The sequence below is a fragment of the Papilio polytes genome, unplaced genomic scaffold (genome assembly GCF_000836215.1).
Source record: "Papilio polytes unplaced genomic scaffold, Ppol_1.0 DF823699.1, whole genome shotgun sequence".
Taxonomy (NCBI): Eukaryota; Metazoa; Arthropoda; class Insecta; order Lepidoptera; family Papilionidae; genus Papilio; species Papilio polytes.
This window is the reverse complement of record NW_013525505.1, coordinates 1-12,758: the sequence shown is the minus strand read 5'-3', so window position 1 is coordinate 12,758 and position 12,758 is coordinate 1. Positions and strand designations below refer to the sequence as shown.

The window sequence follows — 12,758 nt, the reverse complement described above, 5'->3', positions numbered from 1 at the left end:
TTATTTTTAACCAAATATTAAAATAAATAAGTGATTTTTTTTAATACTTAGCATATATTGTATACAATCTTTTTAAAGAAATTTTTAGCAAAAAATAGGAAAGATTTATCTTAACATGAAAAATAAAGCTTTTTACAAAACTGCCCGTATATGATCTTTTAAGCGTCCTTGCGACGTTGCCGCTTTTACTAACTACCAGGTTCTTATTTATCGGTATCTTGAATTGTGAAACAAAAAAGTCCTATATTTCCGTCACGTATTTTATCTGTTTGATTATTATCAGGCAATTTACGAGAATTTGGTAGTACTGCCCCTTAATGTTTATTTTATTAAAATGTTATAAATACATTTTAAACTATTTTTTTTTAATTTAACATATGTCATTAGATCCACGTTTTAGGAAAAGAGCTCTAAATAAAAATAAAACCAGGTAATATTAACTCGAAATCTTTATTTATCTATTATTTATTTACGTCCTTTTAAAAGTAGTATTACTTGAGGAATTAAAAAGTTTTTGTTTTATTATTGAGGTCACAAATTGCAGAATAATATTAAGTTAAATTGTATTTATCTAATTGTACTTGTGATGCTGTTTTACTAGAAAGGGTAAACTTTAGAAGATAAAGACGAAACAAATTTAACTACAATATAATATTTTCAAAAATTTTGCCATAATAATTATGATTTGAAAATGAGGATTTCAGTCTCTATCGACTATTTTTTTATACAGAACTAATTACTCTATGGCTATTTATTCCCGAGAATCTCATATCGACTACAAAGGTGGCGGTGTAATGAAAACTTAAACTTAAAAAAGTCACTATTGAAATAAATAGAATCTGAATGTGCAATTACTTCTATGTTTCTTTAGATCTTATTTTAATACAACTAATAATATGTACTAAGAAGCTATCGGGGGATCGGTTCCTCCTTCACTTTCCATTGTCGCTTTGCTGAGTATTTCGTAATGCGTCGCCTCTTCTATGGACGGACTCGTGTCATCCAGACTGTAACTGTAACAAATGAAATAGAAACTGAAGTAAAAAAAATACCTACAACTTTAAATTGTATGACAGAATAAATATTGAAAGAAAATGTAACTTAGAGATGTCAAAAGGATAATAAAAACAAAAGAATACCTGGTAGTTAATGAAATAGTCGCTAATGAAACCAATGTTCATAAAAAAGCATGAGAAGATCCAACGACCTTATGAAAAGAGCGTTAAAGAATACTAACTTTCACGACATTGAAATTTTTATGAGATATATGAAGACAATATTACTGTACAACTAACCCGCAAGCCCTGAAGAAGGCGGAAGCGGAGGGATTGTGTGTGAGCGCAGTGAGCCGCACGCAGCGCATGCGCGTCGCGTGAGCCAATTTTTCAAGCACGCTGAGCACGCGCTGGCCCAGCCCACGCCGGCGGCCGTCCGCCTCAACCTGCACTTCGTAACTGAAAGAAAACAATCAATCACTTACCTCTTATTGAAGCACTCTTGAATACTGACGTGAACTCAAAGTATCGAAATAGACATTTTATACGACTTTATTAAAACTTATCTTATAGGTTCTTAAGGAAAGGACCCTTTAGTTTTAAATGAATAGACGAATTGTTCATTTAAGACTGTGGGTATAGGTAAAATTTTAACTGTCAGTAAAAACTGAACATCTGTAGCTCCAATGCAGCACTCGGCTCACTACGGGATTCTACGCTTAGTGTAGATTTAATATTAGGAATCTACACAATGTTCAAGTTATCAAATACCTCTGCGCACAACCGTTCGATACTTAAAATCTTTTGTTTCTAAAACCAGTACCTTTCAAATTAATGAACCCATACTAGCCCAGAAATGTTTGACTTTTGCACTTCCCAGAAAACAAAATCTGGGAAAATATTGATTGATGTTTCTCTTAATTTTATTAGAAGTAAACAATATGAACGGTTCTTGGTAACGGAGTTGGATAAATACTTATTAAGAACGATAAACAGTTATGTCACAAGACTCTTATTTCTAATCAAGTTCTTGTTAATAATTCTAGATTGATATAAACAGCGCGTAAATATCGCTGAACATTTTATGTAATTAATGAGCAATCAGTATCGGAAAATACAATATTATATCCTAGTTATTTCCTTACATTGCTCAAAAGATATTATAAGTTTTGATACAAAGCTAAAACATGTAAAGTTGCTATGCTCCGCGTCTTTTGATGATTTTATTTTCAATGGAGAAATGTTTCAAAATAAGTATGATCTCTCGAAAATTTAGAAAATGTTCAACTTCGTTAAGTTAAAGACCTTTCACCATTACCTCGTGATAGACGTTGGAAAAGATGTGTCTAAACTTAAACGCATCAGGCATAGTATTCTAAGATGCATAGAGCATAAAATTTCGGCAAGGTAAAAAAAAATAAACAGTTGTATTTTTAATAAATTGAAATAAACCGGATTCGTTCAGTAAATGCAACAGTGGTGTGATACACGACTTCTTAGCAACAGATAGCGTTCTACCAATTAAGAGAAATAAAATAAGATAATGAAAGACATACCTACGTGCAATCCGACATTTTCAAGTTCATTCACGACCTACTACAACATTTCGATCTATGCAAAATCGAAATTATTTTTCACTATAAAGAATAGAATATTTTTCAAGCTGCAACTTGTAAAGTCCAAAATATTTCAGTTGAATCACACTTTATATTGTTTCGAATAACATAATATGACACGAATTTCGTGTTATCGTAGTAATAAAAATATTAGAAAATTTAAATAAGCGACAAAGGATAATTGTTATTTGATTAGAATTAGTTACTTTGAGGGAAAAAGTCGTATTGGATTGTAACTTATTAGCTTAAATACGGACACATCATGCTAGTTACACGCCGAGAAATTGCACTTACAATAAGAAAGTTGATAAATCACTGGTCCACATAAATATGAGTACATAATTAATATTTCATCTAACGAGTTGAAAGAATGTTACACATGTATCACAAATCTTGGAACATTGATGGAAGACGAAAAATCTTGTACTACCGAACCAACTTCGTTGGAAGAGGAACCAGTGGTACTGTCGCCTGAAAGTCTTGTTGAGAGAGAGGTAAAGGTTAGATGGTGTGACACGCAGTTTGGTGCGTGGCATTTGTTGGACAACGTCATCCGTTATCGGTGCAAGGTGCACGCGGCTGCGGCGGGCTCGGTCGGCGAGAATGCAATCCGCGGCAGACGGCAGTGAGATGCAGGCGCGGTCGCTCTGGCTGTTGGTGGTACTCTGTGCGGCGGCGCACGCTGCCCGCCTCCTGGCAGTGCTGCCCACCAACACTAGAAGCCACTACGCAATGTACGGCCGGCTCATTGAAGCGCTCGCTAAACGACAACACCATATCACTGTACTGACACACTTCCCCATGGTATGTATAGCTTTGGTATTTACCAGATAATATTTTTTCTATAATTATAATAAAATACTTAACATACAATCCAGATGGTCTCCTAAAATAATTGGATAATACATCATGGCTGTGAAAGCTTATGACATAACTTCCATCGACCTAATAATAATCCTTAAGATTAAGTAAGGAACCGTCTCTATACACTAATTTACTAGATGCCAAGTTTGTTCAAGGTTGCGGATAGCAATCGGTACTATTATCACCAACCCATTGTCTGTTATAGGTTCCTAACCCGAGGTTTGAACTTTATATGTAAAGAAAGCGATATTCAATAGTTATGTTTAAAAATTATATGATAAACAAAATAGGTAGAACGAAATGATGAACTCATTAATCAACGCATAGTGCAAATTTGTATAAAATTTAATATAAACAAGTAAACATTGTAGTATAATATCGGGAATGCGCAGAATTTTAGGTCTGCTTGTTATTATGTGCTTTGATTCTCAAATTATACATCGCGATGTATTTATGTAATGTTATAATTATAAGCAAATACAAATAATGAGAGTAGGAATTAGAACAAATATTCCTTTAGTAAAAACAGGCATAACTGCGTTGATAAATCAAAAATTGGATGAAAGATAACTGAAGAATCTTTATAAAGAATTGACAGTAATGGTTTTATGCTTAGTCGGACTTAACGTCGCAGTACACTCTTAATCCTTACTATCTTTACCTAACCAAAATCAAGTGCTTTGAATAATCTATTATTTTTAATAAGAAATACCCTGAACTTCGACTTAGCGTTCAAAAATCAGTAGTTTATCCGTATAAAAGGGAACTACGAAGTCGATGGAACTGAACAAATTAACTTCATGAAGTGTTTCGATCTACCGCAGAATAACCACCACTGACTCAATAGTTAATCTGCTTTATATCATAAGTGTAGTTGCTTCGTATCACTTGCATAGTATAACGACTTCTGGGTGCACGCACTTTCTAACTCTGCCTGTACTGCAAACGTTGACTCGTATCATTTAATGACCACAAGTTGATTATATAATTTACAAGCTATCAGTTTTTATAGGTAACACAATAATAATTAAAAGAGCCGCTTATCAATCGATTCGAGTTCAATGCATTAATTCGTGCGTGCGCTACGATCAACCGACACCGGTCAACGTAAGGACAGAGATATAATGCAAAAGTCCGGGTGGTTTATTATAGATAACGAGGGTGGTCGAACCGTTTATCTAGTAAAACGTAAAATTTTATGTAAATATATAACACGAAAGCGCAGATCTAGAGACTACATAGAAAATATCTAATCTTTGGTAGGATTAAGTCGTTAAATTAAAATAACCACATTTAATGCTATTTATTTCAACTTTAGAAAGTCAGCAAGGAAAATTAAATGGGCCATCTTCTAACGGAGGTGGGCAACCATTATGACTTGAACCTTTCACACTGCTGCTCTTAATAAGGAACGTGTGCTTTTATTTAACCACAGGCGCAATTTTTTAGGCAGATTTGAGCGTTGCCGGCTCAGTGGTTTAAGCACTTGACTTGTAATCTACAGGTCTTAGGTTCGAATACCGCCGTGTACCAATGTGATTTTCGATTTTTCATATGTACATAATTTATCCGATGTTCTTACGACGAAAGAAAACATCGTGATGCAACCTGCACATTTCGGCGAAGAAATTCAAAAATATGTATAAAGTCAACCAACCCGTACTGGGCCAGCGTGGTTGACTGTGGCCTAGTCCCCCCTTATTAGTGTAGGCTCCGAGTCCCTCGGTGGGGATGTATAGTGAGCTGGTTATTGTGATGGTGATGGCAGATTTTTAAGGCAAGATGTATGTCTTCTTCCTGGATTCCTTTTCCTTGTATCTGCCCTCGTATAATTAACTGTAATAATTGATATTTTTTGCCTCTCATTATTTGGCCAAGGTACTCTTTCTCGTTTTTATTGTTTTTAATATTCCATGTTTTTTCCCGATTCGTTGCAACACTACTTCATTGAAAAAAGTATAGTCCCGAAAAACATTGCAGAATTAAGAGTCGAAGATGGCACCTATGATCCCTTATACTTAGAAAAAACAATTTTATTTGAATTAACAAGTAGTATATACGTGTACGAATTGTTTCACACGCTTCGTCTATTATCATAGGTTATTAGTTTAGAATAACGGGTCATTGCTCTCGTTGGATAACGACGTAAACGTAATTAATACAATTAATTGTCTAATCTGCACTCGCCGGCATACTCAAAGTAAAACAAATGTTTCGCAAAGCTTTGTTTATCTAGTTTTAACGACTGGTGTTCCAATTCCGTGGCATAAATATTTTCACTAACCTTAACACGTTCTGTGGCACCGAACTATCTTTTATGGTAATTTGAAATCGTTGTGTCAATAAACTTGTTAACATTGTTTACATACATAATTATTATTTAAATATCCTAGAAATTAAGAAAGCCATTGTAATATCCCTCGTCCCATCGTTTCATATACCACCAACTCGTAAATATCGATTACATGGTGGTGGTGCACTTGACCCTGTGTCTCAACAGACCCCGCTCTGCCAAACAAACGAAAAAGATTGCATAACATTATCTTTAGCTCCTTAGGCATTTTTAATTCATTTTTAATGAAAAATGCAATAACCTGCTTTATCAATAGAGTGGAACAACTTTGGCGGTTGATATAGGTGTCATTCACAACAGATTATAAACTGTTTGTATAGCACTAATTGACGAAATGGCCCTGTTTATGTAAACGTGTTGATATCGTTATATTATAGTAGTGCGCAATTGATGGGAATTATATGACCGAAAAATGTAATGTCCACTTATAAACGCTACTATCCTACTATAGTTAAGAATACAATATCTTTACGACTGAAGCTTTTATATTATCTGGCATAATTATTTTGATGCTTTGAACTTTAATGTTAAATGAAATCCTATTCAATGTTGGCATTAGTTGCACGTTTAAGACAATGAAACGATCTAGTGTGGTACGATAAGGATGATATAACGATAGTAATGTAGTTAGCGGCGCAGCATGTGTGGCTTACATGATACCGCGCCCTTCGCCCTCCGACCCTGCGTCTGCGCAATTATCTCGCACGGCACGCGCTCCCGTCCGCACTCTCTGTCCACCACCGTTTTATTAAAGTGCGTGTGGAATTAAGAAAAATAAACAAAACAGCCTATTTTACTTATTGATAACGTAGCTTTTTAATGGTGAAAGAATTCGAAATCGGGCCAGTAGTTTTTGATGTATTTCTTGTCTCTTTATAATATTAATTATAGAAGTAAAGATATAGATAACAATATCTTTTACTAATTAAAAAATATTGTTCTCTGTACATTTATTATTATTAAGTAATTGTTCCAGAAAAACCCACCACCGAATGTAGAAGAAATAAGTCTGGCCGGTACGATCCCGGAAATAACCAACAATTTGACGAGACAACATAACACTTTGAAACCACACTTTATTCGAAACTTGGAGCAGATAATGAAAGAATGCGTCCACGCTTGCGAGACAGTTTCTCAGCTACCCGCAGTTAAAGCTTTAGTGAATTCTACGCTCAGTTTTGACCTGGTTATCGTGGAAGTGTTCGGAAGCGAATGCTTTTTACCATTCGGTAGAAGGTTTCAAGCTCCAATAGTCGGAGTACTATCAAGCGTACCCCTACCATGGGTAAACGAACAACTGGGTAATCCAGAAGCAACATCTTATGTACCAGCTTATATGATGAGTTACGGACAGCAAATGTCGCTATGGGAACGGATGATGAACACATTAGCGGTTTTATGGTCTAAGCTTTTGTACCAATACAAATCGCAAATGCCATCGCAGGTAACTTATTTTTTTTATTTATATTTTCAATCTATAATATCCGTCACAGATACAAAAAACAAGTTATTGTTACAGCTGATAGCGGATCGTCTATTTGGTCCTGGACCGAAGTTGGAAGAATTAGCTAAGAATTACAGTCTAGTGTTGTCCAACAGTCATTTCAGTATAAACGAAGTTCGACCATTGGTACCTGCACTAGTGGAAGTGGGGGGACTGCATTTGGATGACTCACAAACAATGCCCAGGGTAAGAGAAAAATTATACTAACTATTAATAGTATCAAAGTACTTTGTTATTGATGTATCGGGATGTCGTCAATTGTTCTTCCCAAATAAGAAAATACCGTTTTTCTTGGCTAGTTGTGTTCTCAAAAATGTTTGAAGAAGTTACGGTAAAGTACTCTGTAATATACTATATCACTAACTCATTCATTAGAATGTACTCGTATAAGAGTTTATGTAATTGATATCATTTATTACATAAAAGCCAATTGAAACATTATTAAAGATACGATAAATAAGGAAAAAGAGACGAAGAAAATTACTGCAGAATATTGGATAGGGTCGCCGAAGGTGAAATCTAATAGTTTGCAGACATGGTATTGAAGGGTTATCTGTTAGACATGCGTTTACTGATGCAGAAAAAACAAGGAAAATAGGAATATTAGCGTAGGCTAACTCTGAATTGATGACTAGCGAAAAATTGTGGAAGTGTTAGCTAAAATTCCTCATATAAGTTTGTTACATTAAAAATAAAACACATTGTTATGTTTGATGCTGTCTACTTCGCGGGACCAACTGGAGTAATTGTTATTTAAAATACTAATCTTTTAAATCGCTGAAGGTTAGATAAAGATATTGTTTACTAGACAGTTTCATAAGTAACAATCTATTCTGTTAAATAACTATTAACCCACATAAAACATAATGCAGAAGGGAATCCGCCTATCGCGCCGACCCTCGACCCTAGGCCCATTGCGACTTGATAATGTTGAATAAATTATACCGTTACATCCGAATTGCACTATTGGACTTGTTACCAAGAAATTTGCATTCAGATGCTTTGACCTAGTTTAAAATTTCACTAAAAACATAAAAATACATACTATTCTACTAGAATAGCTATTCTCTTTTTTTAAGTCATGAAGGTCGAATATTTGTTTATTTAAACGTTTCGTTAATTTCAGGAACTGAAGACCATTCTGGACAAATCGTATCGTGGCGTGGTGTACTGGAGTTTTGGATCTATGTCAAGAATAGAGACAATACCCAAGAATAAATTGGAGCAAATATTCGATGTGTTGTCAGAACTACCTCAGACGGTGCTGGTGAAAATGAACAAAAGAATGTTAGCGAGAAATATCACTGTACCAGACAACGTTTATACAATGGACTGGATACCGCAGTACAGAACATTATGTAAGATTTAATACATAAAAGACAAAAACATTACAACAATTACACACGAAATGGCGATCACAGTGTTTTCAATTATACGTATCTATAAATTTTATTTTCTTAGGTCACCCAAACACCAAGCTGTTTGTATCTCATGGTGGTCTACTAGGCACGCAGGAAGCGGTGGCGTGCGGTGTGCCGATGCTAACCGTACCCCTGTACGCCGACCAGGCGCTCAACGGCCGCGCCATGCGAGACCGCGGCGTCGCACTCACTCTCACCCTCAAAGATTCGAACAAAGAAAGCTGGAGGGAAGCGCTACAAGATTTGATAAAAAATCCAGTGTAAGTACCAAGCAAAGTGTAATCTTTACAAAAGCCACATTTACGTATCAACATTTAACACCACGTCTACGAAAGTAACTTCATACCAATCGTTGGTCCTCTACTCAGCACTCTTAACATGTTTGAAGTCTTAATATTAAGTAAACAACGATATTTTGTAACCATCTCAATGATAAATTGTAGAAATAATTAGGAACGACGGCGTAGTAAAAGTAATCAACTCAGTAAAAGTTGCATAAACACGCAATACCTCACTTGTCAATATCATAATATGGAACTTAGGTTTTACAAAAGTATTTCTTGAACCACAGTTTGGGTTACGATACCATCTTGGTTTACGTCAAGGTTTACGGAAATTAGCGATTGCCTCATAGCAGTCCTAGATGCAATCACAGCACAAGTGCATGACCATAGTCTATTGCACCTATTATCATGTTTTTTATTTGTATAGCGACAAAGGTTGACATGATAACCTTATTAACTTTCAATAAATTAATGCACGTAGAAAATATTTCTTTTTGTTGATAAAAAAATCAAATCTTAATTAGCTAGACAAGCGAAGTGCGAAGATAAATGACGCTTAAAAAGCATTTAATTAATCTCAAAAGGATTTACCATACTGAGAGTTCATTTTCTAAATCTATCTCTTAGTGTAGCAGTTAACATCAAATCATTTTAACCAGGCTTGTATCTATACTATTATAATAAAGCGTAAACACACTTCTTTGTTGCCTAAGATGTCAGCAATTACAGCATGTTTTTGAATAACTCCTTTTTATTAAAAAGCCCTACACTTAGGTCACGCTTTAGGCTATATATTTTCACGCCGTTAAACTTAGGAGTAAATATTTTGGATACAAACCCTAATGTGGGAAAGAGACCATAAGTTGTTGCCAACATCAAGCAAGCAAGGTTGCCATGGTTTGACATCATGTCATGTCATTTTGACATTTGCAATTAAGAAATTGACAAACATGAACAATAACATGAAATTTTCATAATTTCATGCGGATGGAGCCACACGGGAACAGCTAGTTAATTCTAAAAGTGTTCTTTGACTCCTACTTCATTATAGATTACTTTTATGAATAAACTCTCCTTGGTTCTTACCCAGTTTTTTTTAACATAAGCGGCACACAAGCAAGCACCCACTATATAACGCTAAAATAGCGAAGTGACCACCGTCCATGGGTAATTGCAGATGCATTGCCTATCAGTAAACCACTTAATTGAAGAAGAATTAGAATTGAAGAACAAATCGAAGAATAAGAACCTCTATTGCTGACTCTAGGTGAGTTGGCAATAGAGGTTCTAATTATTTAAATCAATTTATTATTTATTATTTATTATTTATGGAACAGTATTACTCTGCTACAAAATAATACCTTTTTTACACTAGTTGTACTAAAAATGTTAATCAATGAACAATATTTGTGTAATGCAATAGTAAATAGTACAATCTCACAATACCTATTCTTATACTTTTTTCAGATATAAACAGAATGCTATGAAATTAAAAGCCAAGTTCCTAGACAGACCACTACCACCTCTGGAAACTGCTGTCTACTGGATTGAATATGTCTTGAGACATCAGGGTGCTACTCATATGCGCTCTCCTGCTCAAGACTTGTCTCTTATACAATATTTATTATTAGATATAATAGCAATTAGCATAGCTGCAACACTACTGACAGTGTTCATTCTACACTTAATGTTTCGATATCTTTGCACAAGATGTATTCGGTGGTGGCCTAAAGAAAAGCTTGTATTTGAAAACAGGCTTTTCAGAAGGAATAGAAGTTTATTTCATTGCTTTATCTGGTTATATAAATTTAAAGGTAATTAAGAATAAGTCAGTGTGTTAGTAGCTTCATTGTTATATATTTAAATGTAAATAATAAATGTGTAAGATATTTACTAGATTTGTTTTTATGTTATAATTGTGATAAGATTGCAGATCTTCAGACTTTCCAATCTCCTTTGGAACAAATAAGCATTTCCAAGGCAATAATATATTGTTCTTAGTGAAAAATATGTCAAGGTGAACTTTAAATGGTAAACATCTAACAGTAATTGTGTATACTTATTGTGTAATCAAATAAAATATTATTGCAATAGCTATCATGAAACTGCCACATAATTCACTTTAAATCAATATAAGAAAGATTTACCGACTTTAATCTATACTTCTATATTATTATAATAAAGCGTAAACACACAATTCTTTCTTGCCTAAGATGTCAGCAATTACAGCATATTTTTGAATAATTCTTTCTTTAATAACATGTTACGCTTTAGGCTATATATTTTCACGACATTAAACTTAGGGGGTAAATGTTTTGGATAAAAACAGTAATGTGGGAAAGAGATCATAAGTTGCTGCCAACATCAAGGAAGATTGCCACAGTTTGTAATGTCATGTCATTTTGATATTGGCTATTGATAATTTAACAAATGTAAACAATAAAATAAAATTTTCATCGTTTTATGCAGATAAAGCCGCATGGGATAGTATCTTAGTAAAGATCAGTTAATATGTTGACTTACCAATATAAGACTGGTTCACCAAAATCCATATCGAATCTGAAGTGTGAGAAAGCCAACAATTTGTCTTTTTGTTTAGCGACCAGGTACCATGCGGAGTCATCAGTCATTTCTTCAACTTTACGATCGGGATTCCAGCCCCAAGCGCATGTTTCATATCTGAAAATAATTTTAGATCAATTTGAAATCAGGCCAGCGACTTTTAAATAAACTTTAAGAAGATTTTACGCCAAATATACTGTCTATAAAAAGAAAATAATAAATTAAAACCACCTCCGGACACACTTTCAAAAAATCTAAATGGACAATGAAAGAGTAGACAAATATTATTGCTACCCCCTGTTATTTTTCCAAACAAATTAAAATGGGCTTTGTATTAGAGTATTTTTGTTTAAAATATGCAAGATGTCATTCAAAATAAGGTCTTTTATCTGCTTGGTTATATGTATAAAACTTACAGTTCTTTCATATTTTTTTCAGTTAAATTAATAGCCCAGTCCAGCACATTCTTGTCAAGTTCAGTAACCCTTTGTATGAACATATCCACTTCCATGTCCTTATTACGATACACCAATAGTTCTCTACATAAAGTAGCCAGATCAGTCAGTTTGTTTGCTGAAGTCACGCTGTTCATGCCATCTGCTATTCGACGTTGTTCCAATTTCCTCGCCTGTCTCTTCTCCTTACTTTTGTTGGTTGATGCATTTGATTTTTTCTAAAGAACATTAAAGATTTTTTTAAGTTTCATATACGATAAGAAAATGTGAATTGTAGAAATAAAAAACAAATCAATCTGAACTTTCAAATTTTTGTTCCAAGTTAAATTTTAGACTTATAGAAATACTTACTCCCATATTGGTGTTTTGTTAAAAATAGTTAATTATTTAATATGTGTTTATGATAAACACAGTATTTTTCATTTATAATTCATAATTTTATTTTAAAGCGGCGGGAAATAATCGAAAAATGCTAACAAAACACGGTGATTTTGACGTTGTTTATATTCAGCGTTTTTCCATTTTGATTTCTTGGTTTCTAAGGTGCTTATTGGTCAAAATCTTAAATAGACCAAAATTTCACCAATCACAATGAAGTAAAGCGAACTTTAAATCATTGAAAACAGTTTTTGGTTAAAAAAGTCCCGAAAAGTCAATAAGGGTCCCTATAATGTACGACCCGATAATGCACGGCCCAATAATCC

The 12,758-nt window shown here is 34.2% G+C and overlaps 2 protein-coding genes across 2 annotated transcripts; one reads left to right on the top strand and one right to left on the bottom strand.

Moving 5' to 3' along the window:
• Positions 1-436: 436 nt before the first annotated feature.
• LOC106103875 (N-alpha-acetyltransferase 40) lies at positions 437-12,597 on the bottom strand. Its single transcript, XM_013283788.1, has 5 exons — positions 12,406-12,597; positions 12,016-12,272; positions 11,561-11,716; positions 1,296-1,454; positions 437-1,013 (listed from the first exon to the last, which is right to left on the bottom strand). Exons 1-5 carry the CDS (start codon positions 12,409-12,411, stop codon positions 902-904), a joined length of 690 nt encoding a protein of 229 aa, XP_013139242.1. The 5' UTR covers positions 12,412-12,597; the 3' UTR covers positions 437-901.
• Positions 3,198-10,933, top strand: LOC106103874 (UDP-glucuronosyltransferase 2C1-like). The gene is made up of 6 exons (XM_013283786.1): positions 3,198-3,415; positions 6,805-7,272; positions 7,348-7,518; positions 8,459-8,690; positions 8,794-9,013; positions 10,505-10,933. Exons 1-6 carry the CDS (start codon positions 3,215-3,217, stop codon positions 10,857-10,859), a joined length of 1,647 nt encoding a protein of 548 aa, XP_013139240.1. The 5' UTR covers positions 3,198-3,214; the 3' UTR covers positions 10,860-10,933.
• Positions 12,598-12,758: the final 161 nt, after the last annotated feature.